Source organism: Nesoenas mayeri (genome assembly GCF_963082525.1).
Source record: "Nesoenas mayeri genome assembly, chromosome: 23".
Taxonomy (NCBI): Eukaryota; Metazoa; Chordata; class Aves; order Columbiformes; family Columbidae; genus Nesoenas; species Nesoenas mayeri.
The window spans coordinates 3,703,281-3,714,502 of record NC_137574.1 but is presented as its reverse complement, the minus strand read 5'-3'; the positions used below and the strand labels follow the sequence as shown (position 1 = coordinate 3,714,502).

General features: G+C 47.6%; 1 protein-coding gene across 1 annotated transcript; it reads right to left on the bottom strand.

Moving 5' to 3' along the window:
• Window positions 1-875: 875 nt before the first annotated feature.
• CAMK1G (calcium/calmodulin dependent protein kinase IG) lies at window positions 876-9,234 on the bottom strand (the record flags this gene model as incomplete). The annotated part of the gene is made up of 11 exons (XM_080358431.1): window positions 876-969; window positions 1,288-1,709; window positions 2,614-2,701; window positions 3,067-3,145; window positions 4,033-4,145; window positions 4,703-4,778; window positions 5,329-5,452; window positions 5,592-5,730; window positions 6,490-6,564; window positions 7,048-7,176; window positions 9,143-9,234. The coding sequence occupies 11 exons, from the start codon at window positions 9,232-9,234 to the stop codon at window positions 876-878; spliced, it is 1,431 nt and encodes a 476-aa protein (XP_080214557.1).
• Between the last annotated feature and the right edge of the window lie 1,988 nt (window positions 9,235-11,222).

Here is an 11,222-nt window from a genome sequence, read left to right as displayed (position 1 = left end):
GCCTTCTCCCGGCTTTAACAACCTAGAACCAGCCCGAGGTCGCGGCGTGGATGGGATCCTGGGGCGCACGTCCGCGGTCGGTCGCTGCTCTTGGGCGCTGCTGCCCGCCCGCCGCCGGCGGGACACAACCTCCTTTCTCGCTTCCACTCGTGCCTGGATTTGAAGTGCAGAAAAGAGTAAAACAGCCCTTCTGTTTCTGCAAGAGAGAGAATTTCAATTGGCGGTTGAACTTTGTTGCATGAGACTGCTACCTTCAAAACACACTCTGTTAATAAGGAGCAGCGTGAGGGTTCGGAACAGCTCAGATCCCTTTGTGTGCCTTAGTTATAAAGGGTTATTACATGACTGATCATTGGAATGGACCTTTTTGGAGCTTATAGTAGATCTTTCTTGCATTTCTCTTCTATTTATCCTCCAGTTCTGTTCATATAATCTCATCAGTAGAGTGTCATAAAGGATGAAAGGAGGTAGCTCACATTATATAGCTCTTGTGGAGAACTATGGCAAGCATATGCTCTCCTTGGGGAACATTCTTTATTGCAGGGTTTAATAGCAATACTTCCAACCGCTCGTATATAACACGCTGCAAATGATAACAATTTAGTCCGGAATTAATCCTAGCTATGGTCAAGCAAACTGGATTCATAGTCTGGCCTTAATGGAAGCCGAAACATGATTTCTTCATTGAAAGATGGTGTAGCGAAGGCTTTTTCGCTTGCAAAAAACCTGTGAGTCAATTTGTTCTACGTACAATCATTTTACTATTTGTGCCTTTCCCTTTTTCATGCCATAATGGGATTAATTAAAAGCAGCTGGTGATTGGATTGCGGAACACTTACCGCTGGCGATGTGGGGAGCCCCATGGTGCCTCCTTATCACATAATCAAACAAACTCCAGTTTGCCCAGTGCCACAGTGAGAAGAGTGTTTACTGGTTTTCATTGGAACAAGGACTTCTGATTTGAAATGACTGGTTGGAAACGGAAGATTTAGAGAAGAAAGAAGAAAAAAGAGAAATAGCAAGAATTATGATCATTCTGCAGGTGAAGCTGTGTTTTTTAATATAAAGAAGAGCAGCTGCTGGAAGCAAAGCAGAGCTGGGTGAGAGTCAACACCGCAGCGGAGGCAGGTCCAGCCACTCAGCACCAGCTGAGGAATTGGCATCGGCAGCTTTAACCGCGGGCAATTTCAGATGTGGAGAGCAAATGCGCTCACCGCGAGCTTTGCCGCGCAGCCTGGGCAACGCGCCTCGCCCCACGCTCCCACAGCAAACCATTTGGGTACCTACTGGGATTTCGCGGACTTTTTAAGCAGCACCGTCTCGGAGCAGAAGGATGACTTGGTTTTCTCGTGCCCCACGCAGGCTGGGCCGCAGCCGCAAGACGTTCTGGTGGGTGGGCTGTGGTTGTTGGGCAGGACCAAGCTGCCGCCCATGGGCAACGCTCTGTTCTCCGAGCGGCTTTGCGGCTTTTCCTCCCTCGTTCCCGTGTCCTGCTCCTGGGGAGGGTTTGGGCAGCCCTGCGTGGGGACCGGAGGGACAGACGCGTCCTTGTCCTCGTTGGGCGTTGCTGGCTGGGTGGCCACCATGGGTGTGTTGGGTCTGGACGCCTCCGTGACTTGTATGACGGGGTTGGTGCTTTCGGCTGCTGCGTGACCGTTCATGTGGAGCTTCTTCATGTGGTGCACGACGGCTGCGGCGTTGAAAGCTTGCTGGGGAAGGAGGGAAAAGCCCCACGGTGAGCAGCTGGGGATGCCAGGCTGGGTGGGACAAAGGGACTGTCCCCCTTGGGCTGGTGGGCACCCACAGTTTGCACAATACTTCCAACCGCTCGTATATAACATGGTGCAAATGATAACAATTTAGTCCGGAATTAATCCTAGCTATGGTCAAGCAAACTGGATTCATAGTCTGGCCTTAATGGAAGCGAAAAGATGATTTCTTCATTGAAAGATGGTGTAGCGAAGGCTTTTTCGGTTGCAAAAAACATGTGAGTCAATTTGTTCCGTGTACAATCATTTTACTATTACATGTGCTTGTTCTTGGTATAAGCACCATAGTTTCCATTGAGTGCAAACCATGGATGCTTTTGGAGACTACAACCCCTTCTATGTGATGACATTGTGGGGAACAGCTGAAAATCACCCTGCAGTACAAAATGGGGACTAAGAGCTGAGTTTTGAATGTAAGTATTTAAAATGCTATTGCACACGTGGTTCCTGTGGCTCTCCTCTGTCCGCCTAAATCCTTAACAAAAACTCTTGCTATAAATCAAGTACCAACTTTTAGGCTGAAAGGAGGAAGAGCTGGATTAAGCTCCCAAAAAGACCTGCTGAGGGAGGGAGCAGCAGTTTCATTCCCTCACTATAAAGGCAAGAATCCTTTCCCCCTCCCCTTGACTTTCTTAGCAAGGGCGCTGTTTGTGCTAAATCTACCCATGTGCGTTGCGGCAGGGAATATTGGTCCAAACATGCTATAAACAGTAACTGCACACAATTTTCAGGCAGCCTTTGGAGCATCTTCAGCTTTTGGGTGCTTACCCACACAGCTGAAGCTTATTGCTAGATGGCGTTTGTCAGTGAAATGGCTCTGGGCTCCCACCAGCAAACGACTTACCCTCCATTTGCTCTTTGCAAAGTTTTTCTGGATCTGAGCGCTGACAGATGGGTATATGTCACGGTGAAGGGCTGTGTTTCCATTAATCCTGCAGATGGGGAGAGAAGAAAATGGGCTCGTAGGCAGATGGCATTTGTAAGGCATTCCACATTCTGGAGGCAACTAGCTGCTTTGTACGTTCAATCAGCAATAATTAAACCCAAAGGAAAAACAGCAACAAAATGTAACACAAACACGCGCTTCAAAGCTTGGAAAAGCTCAGGATGGGATTTCTTCTTTGCCTCTGTTTATGGAGGCAAATATGCACAAATTGCACCTTTAATTATTATTATTATTATTTCCTTCACCACCAGGGCCCCATGGGTGTTAATAATGGGGAGACTCCCCGTTCTCAGCCACCATGGAGCGAGATGCGGATGCTGGTCCATCCCCATGGCCACCGGCTCCTCTCACCATGGGTGCCGCAGGGCTTCTTCACAGGTAAACCTCGTGCTCGGGTTCTTCTCCAGTAAATGGCTGATGAAATCCTTGGCTGTTTGGGGGGAAAAGCAGAGACACAAGGTTATTTTCTCCTTGTTCCAAGATACGATCCTAATAGGACATGGCAAACACGAGCGGATAAAGGTTGCCGAGGTCAGCCCTGAGAAGGAGTTTGTACCGCTTCATTACTCCATTAAAGGGAGATGTTTTTAGTGAAGGGCTCCAGATGAAAAAATGTTAACTGGGGATGTACCAAACTTCACACTTAGATTATGTGCATTTGAGTTCAATTATTCAGCTGAAAAACAACTCTCAAAAGCATAAGAAAAGGCAAACTGAGCAAATTTAGAAGTTACGCTAAAGAGCAGTTACATCTCGCCTTTTTTTCTTGTATTTTCTTCTCTTTTCAGGAAGGACTGTGGTGTTTGTTATTAAGCCCTAACAAGCCTCCTGCTAGTTTTGTTTGTGTGTATAAAAGATCGATGTTCCAAATATGCTGCTAAGATGCAGGTGAGCTCTGCGAGCAGGTTAGTGCGGTGGTGGCTGACACGGGAAATGTGACCTGATGGGGGGAAAAGCAAAAGGGAAAAGCAAAAAACAGGGTGGCAAAAAGAAATAAATGGAGTTCCGCTGCTTCCAAAGGAAAACTAAGCTCACTCTGAGCTGAGTTTGTGGAAGTCAGGGTTATGTTAAAAGATGCTGCAGCCGAGGATGCTGCGTTACAGGCAGGATGTGAAGTTCCCCAAGCTCTGCGGCCGTGGTTGGGGTTTGCTGCTGTGTGTGTGACTCAATTCAATGTTTCATCCTTTCCCCTCCCTGCCGAGGCAAGCGAAGGGTGTTTGGGGGGCCCCTGGGGGCTCGGCTGGTGCCCGGGGGTCGCAGAGCTTTGGGATGCAGCTGTGGGAGGGATCACGGTGCTTCCCAGCGCTGGAGCTTTACCTGAGGCAGAGATGTCGTCCCAAAACGGAGACTCAAACTCGAAGTAGCCGTCCTTAATCTTCTCAAACAGTTTGGATTCGGTCTCTTCGTAGAAAGGAGGATACCCGCAGAGCCTGGAACAGAGCAGAAAGCCAGCGGTGCTTCCACAGCCCGTGGGGCAACAAGGGTGAGGAACAGAGGAGGCTGCCCCATCCATCCATCCATCCATCCATCCATCCATCCCTCCATCAATCCCTCCATCCCTCACGTCTAAGCGTATCAGCAAAGCTGCATAAAGAGTTAAAAACTTAACTGCAGCAGCGAAAGGACAAAGCCACAGCTGGTACATAGCTGCATGGTGTGGGAGGAAATGAAACAAAGCGTACCAAGGAAGATTGTATGATATTTGTAGGCAACTAAAGAAAAAACAAGAAACAGAGCATAGGATGAGGCACATAATAGAGAAAATGGGATTCCTTTCATCTCCGCCGCAGCACTTGATTCTCCACGGCCCTTCCATTTCTATGGTCTAGGGAAGCCGTGCAAAGGAGGAATACACCGCTGCTGTGTTCCTGCTGCAGAATGGGAGCTCTGGGATCGCCTCCGCTCGCTCTGCCGCCGTGTTTGAAGAGATGGAGGAGTCGGGAAGTTAATGGAAAACATAAGTGGGATGCTCTTTGATCTTACTCACAGAATATAGGTGATGACTCCAATGGACCAGCAGTCTACGGCTTTGCTGTATGGCTTCTGGGCAAGCACTTCAGGGGCTGCAGAACAGCAAAACCAAATGGAAATTCTAAGCAATAATAAATTATCCAATACTAGGAGAAGCAGTAGTTGCTGATACACTTGGCCTCTGAGGTGCCAATGCAAAGAATCAGCCGGTAACAGCCCCATTTACCAGTTTTGATCTGTGATATTTGTATCTATTTTATGCCATTGAATAGAAAGAACCACTGGCAACTTCTGCCTGCATTTTGAGGATTGAACCAGCAAGCCGCGGATCAAGCCAACGCGCTCCAGTGCACATGAAACAAAATCCCATGGTGTTAAAATGATTTTCGTAATTTTTCAATAGACACATGACTAATGCTGAAATAGATTGCTCTTAAAATTACCCTTTTCTTTGCGCTTTTAAACATTCTGGGATTTTGCAGTCTCTGCGCTCATTTACAACCTAGTCCATGCAGTGCATCTGCGAGTAGTGTGTTGTTGTTAACATTATTATGTATGCTTTTCCTTTCTGCTAGGCAACATATAGTAAATGTATGTTTTTTTCCAGATATTCCACCAGCACAAACCCATTCCTGGACTCACCAACGTATCCAGGAGTCCCACAGGCGGTGGACATGATGCCGTTCTGCTCCATTTTAGACAAGCCGAAGTCCGTGATCATGATTTTGGAGTTCTCCTCGGGAGTGAGGTAAAGAAGGTTTTCAGGCTGTGAACACACAGCGGTCAGAGGTTGCAATTTGGGGTAGAAAAGTGGAAAGAAACAATGGAAAGTCATGGGGTGGAGCCGGTAAAGCCGCGTCCCGCCGGCTCCCCGAGGAGCTGCTCTGGCCCAGGACGGGTCTCACCTTCAGGTCGCGGTGAACGATGCCGTTTTCGTGGAGGTACTTGACCGCGGTCAGGACCTGGTGGATCACCACGCTGGCGTCTTTCTCGGTGTAAACTCCCCGTTCCAAAATGCGGTCGAACAGCTCTCCCCCGGACACCCTGTTGGAAATGGCAGTTCAGAAAGAAAAAAGCTGAAAAGAAAACGGAACAAATCTAATAACACTTTTAGGTACAAGGCAAAATAACTTCCTGGTCCTTTTACAAGTCCACCTGCGGCAGAAGCGTTCCTTGGCAGCAGTATTTGGGAGGCTGAGGGGCTGCTGGGTGCAATTTCAGGGTACCAACAAGTATCACTGGTGAAACAGGGGAATTTGGGAAAGGTTATAAAGCAACACTGGGCAGGTCTGAGCCACGGGCATCCGGCATTGCAGACAGAACTGCCTGCAGGCTCTGCTGCACAAGTGGATATATGTGTTTGTGTGATTGCTTCCTTTAGCTAAATATGCAGGCTAGCAGGAGCAGCCGGGTGCTCGCAGCTGATGCCCATAGCGAGCTGCTTTCTCTGCAGCCAACGTCGTGCATTTTCATTTCAAGAAACCCTGCGTGGCACGGCTTTAATTAGAAATACTTCTGTCTCGGCCCTGCTTAAGTGCAATGAATTGATTTGCATAAAGAGATCCTAATCTTGGTTTAGAAACTTGCTGCTGAAACGCGCACGGGCTGCGACAGCGTGACAAGTGTCCGGGTTAGTTCAAGCCATGCGGCTCTCGCCCCGTTAGTGTTTGAACAGCTCTTGTGTGAGCAACTTTTACGTGTGGGAGACTCCCGTGTGTAGGTGCTGAGATATGGTGCATCACCCCGGTCCTGCCACTCTTCTTCCTCTGTGGTCCACAAAGAAACGGCTCTGCTGGTACTTACAGCTGCATGACCAGGTAGAAGTGGGTTGTGCTCTCATAAATATCTTCTAAAGTCACAATGTTTTCATGCTTTATCCTGCAAAGGTAAATGTGGGTCAGACGAACAGACCTGGCAAGGACAAAGCGGCTTCTCAAGTGGAAAACCCAACAGTTGTCTTGCTTTAATCTGGACTGTTTTGTGGCTGGTTTCCCTCGCACTGCACAGCAGAGGATCCTTGACAGCAAACTCTTTGGAGGACCAGACCCTTCCTTTTTAAGGATCTGCCCTGGCTGCATCAGATGTATTATTGGGACTACAATGGCTTTAACTCTGCTGCTCCTTTCCCTGCAAATTGCTTCATCTATTTCCTTCCAGGGGCCTGGGGCAGTTTGGCTGTGTTGGGGGTTACAAACCCAACGAGGAAACAAGAGAAGCAACTTTACTAATCTACTAACTTATAGTAACATCTATATATTCTTTAAAAAGAAATAATTCTTTATATTATTCTCATCGTAGGGCCGCATCTCTTGGGAAAGGCCGTTTGTTCTACTTTACATTGCAATGTAGGTACGCACTCACTTTTTCAACACTGCTATTTCATTCTCCAAGCTGCTGTCCCTTGTGAGCGGAGACTTCTTGATGCATTTCAGAGCAAAGAGCTGGCCAGTGCTTCTTTGCTTCACCAGGAAAACTTCCGAAAAGGCACCTCTGCAGGGAGGAGAAGTTGTATTTCAGTAGATGCTGCAGCTGCGAACTGGAAGGATGCTTACAGAGAGAGGAAAAAGCAATATGGTAGTAATTTAACTCTAAGTGGCTGCTGATTGTAAAGCTAGAGCTGCATCTCTAGCAGCTCCAAACTTAGGATGTTCAGTGCAAAACTCTGCAATATGTAGGAAAAAACCCCCACCGTTTTCTGGGTGCAGGAGGAGGCACTGGCTGCAGTCTCGCAGTTTGGGTAAATCCCCCCATGTTCTTTATATCTGAAGTGCAAAATAACTGGGATAACCTCCCGTTAATATTTTAATTCAGCATTTACTGTGTTTTCCTTTCTGCAGAGACTAATACCTGCGTACCCTTAGTCGCAAAGTGACAATGAGTGTCTCTTACGTTCCCAGTAAGGGTTTAGCCCAGTGCATCCATGAGCAGGTATTTATAACATGCCTAAAGCTTGCAATCCTGTTAAAGGTTTATCTTCGGCAGCCGAACATGTGTCTCTGGGATAGTGACAGTGCATACTTTGCCGGGTCCGTCCTCAATAATCCTCATCAAATGAGCAACAGATTAATTGCTGGCAGTTAAATGGAACTTGCTCCTGAGTGCGCAAAGCCCCGCGGGCAGCTGGAGGGCAGAGCCAGGACGGTGACCGCGGTGGAAACACCTTCTCGGTCAGGACACTATTGCAGCAAACCCAATAAACAAGGGCAGAAAACTTCCCGTAACCCCCTAAACAAAACCCAGTGTACTGCCCATAGGTGGGCTGAGCATGGAGCTGAACCCATCCGTGCCTTCATTACCATAAATTATACGCAATGGTCTTTTCTAGCCCAAAAAGCAGTAGGGTTAGGGACCTTATCCTTGTTTCGCACGTTTTTATCCTTTTATCCATTTGAGCTCCCCAGGCTGTTGGTGGAAATGCCTTTTGAGTTCTTGAGGGCCCTCGGGGAACAGGCAGGGACGTCCTTGCCAAGGTCCCTCATCCAGCGCTTGTGGACGCTGGGGGAAGGTGACAATAAGTTGCCAGGTCATTTTCGGTGCCAGATCTTCATTGATATTCTTGGGCTAGCTGAAGCATCGCACGTGGAAAAAGAATCCCAATTTCTAACGTGAAATTTTCCCATTAATGTAATAGTAGGAAATGAACAACCTACAAATCAGATGCTGGGACATCTGTTCTATATATCTGTCCCAAACAGTTTATCATAATTATGCCCCTTATTAAAAAATGATGAATCAACAAGTTGGCTAGGAGAGAACAAAGCTTTTTCTAACCTCATTCCTTTAGAGAAAGCTGCTGAATAATTTAATTTCGGAGGCTCACCAGGACTGTGGTAATTCAAAACACTGCTGAGCTCTGGAGTTGCTGTTTTTAAGGAGCTTCGCTATGGGTTCTTAAGTCACAGAAAATGTAGCCACGACGGAACTCGCTGGTGGAGGTAATTCAATTCCTCCTCCACCACCTTGGAAATGTTTTCTTGTCTCATTCACATGAATAGGCAAATTAAGCTGTTAACTCACACAGAAGCATTTTACAACTTGAACATCCTTGTTCTGTTTCATCCCGCGACTGAGTCAGGGTTTATGAGCTAAATCTATGACTTATTATTCTCTTATTATACCTCTCCCAGAGCCATCCCTTGACCTTGTTTGGCCTCGCAGCAGCAGCCAGACCAGTGCGTTCAGCAGGAGAAGAGCAAAAGCTTAACTAAGCTGCCGCGCAGGCTTAGAGGGAAAGGAGGGAAGCGCAGGGCTGACCTGGGGTGGGTGAGAAGGAGCTGCCTTGGGGCTGCTTGGCAAACGTGAGCCGTGAATCAGAGCCCCATCCAACCTTGCAGGGATGGAGAACCCACCCCATGCCCCCAGAGTATGGTCTGGCTTCAAGTAGATGTTTTCTTGTGGCCTTGGCCAAGGCCGGGAGGGGAAACTGGTATCTAGAGGTGGCTCCGGTGGTACTTACGATCCCAGGGCCTCCATGAAAATGAAGGTTTTCCGGATGTTGCTCGTCTGTTTTTTCCAGGATCCGCTGTCCTCCTCTTCCTTGCGACCCATCTCCTCCAGAGTGGACGCAGGGCGCACTGTGAGGAAGAGGAGGAGGAGAGAGGTGACTGATGTGGCGTGAAGAACGGGTCTGCTCAGGAACCACCTGGATTCTGGGTGCTGTGGATGGTGTTTGCTCACTCAGAGGAGCCAGACCTTTTGAGTATGTGTGATTTTGGGCTGCTTTTGTGCTGACCATGTCCCTGCTGTCACATCCTGCTCCATGGGGCTTCTGGTATCCGAAAGATGTTCTGCTGCTCACAGGTGGCTTGACCTTGGTCCTGTCCCAGTCCCCTACCTAAACCCTCCAGTAAGCTCTTTAGGGGCTGGGCAGCACGGCTGTAATTCAGCAAATAACACCCTTGGGGAGCTCCCCAAGAGAATTAGTGAGAGCTCGGACAAGGTCTGGGAGCTGCGAAACGTTATACAAATATCTAAGCGCTCTTAATGAGATCAGCTCTGACATTACAGAGCTGGAAGTACACCAGAAGGTGAAAAAGAAGCCCTGAGACTTGGAAATAAAATAAAATAAAATAAAATAAAAAGTGGGTTGTCCACACTCTCATATTACAAGAGATGCACCAAAAATGTCCCCGGGCAGTGGGGACTCGGGTGCCGCCTGTGGCACGAGGAGCATCGCGCTGAGATACGGACGAGGCTCCAGAGACAAAGCACAACCTTGTGTGTAAAAATAAGCATTTGGGAAAGGGAAAAGTATTAAAAGCAGAGCAAAAAGCTGCAAGATCTTGTTTCATGACAGACAGCTTAGATATTGAACTCCTCCTGAACCTCGTTTATCTCCTTAATTAGTGCTATTTGAAGGTTTTGAGCTCCTTGACACAGTTATTTTTTTTAAAGGTTAATTTAACATTATTGAAAACAAAATTGACTCAATTGTGAACAGTTGAAGGCTCCAGTCTATGGAATCACCATAGACCAGTGTGCACTTGACCTTTATTTACCTTTTGGATTCTGATGCACACGTAACTCCTAGAAATACAACTCCTTATAAAATCCAGCCGTGTCTTGCTATTTAGAATCAGTGAAGATCAAAAAGTTCTTCACAAAAGCATTAATCAATTAGGAGAAACCTTTCTGTCGATATTTTGAGCCCCAAAAATGAAGTTTTAATTTGCAGTTATCCATCCATCCATCCATCCATCCATCCCACCCATTCAAACCTACAGAGCTGGAACATCCAAAGGGATTTTCAGCAGAGACTTTTGGCTGCTGGGGGGAGTTTTATCCGCTTTAAATAAATATCACACGCGTGATGCTGGAGTGGTGCTGAACCACGGGTAAAATTCAGATGACCTCTCCATTTCTTTCCCAACCTGCTGTCAAAGAAAGAATATAAGAATATGAAGTAGAAAAAGATGTAGGTCAACCTGGCCTCAGGGACAAACAGTATTTTAATCTGTCCCTGTGCCGATGCGCAGCCTGGTTGCCACAAACACTTTGGGGGTTGGACTGTCCCCCCCAAGCAGGAGGTGACAGTGGAACCCATTTGAATTTGGCCCTTTCGAGCACAAGTGACAAATTTGCCCGACGTTTGCTCATTTAAGCTCGATTCGCTTAGTATTCTCATTTCCAATTCCTTATGAATTCAACAAGTTTCTTTTTGGTTAAATGGATGTTCCTTCTAAAGGGAGGTGGTGCCGTTTTCCTTCAGTCTCCCGTGAATCATCGGTTCACCTCCCCGTGTCCGCTGTGCGGTGAGCAGCTCGGGCTCCCTCCACGTGTCTCTGAGTTCCTGCTTTCTCAGTTTTTCGGTGCCATCACCAGCAAGTCATTTCCTGCCTCCCCTCGCCTTCCCGCTGCTATTCTGAGAGCCAAGGAATGAAACGTTTGAATTGCCTGGGATGTAAAGCTGAGTATTCGCTCGGGTGATGAATTCTTGCCCACCTTCCTCCTCCTTCATCTTGGATCACGTTATTTTCCGCGCTTTCCCCCCTCTCTTTTGATACTTCCCCGATGCAGGCTCTGGGTACTCATCTTTA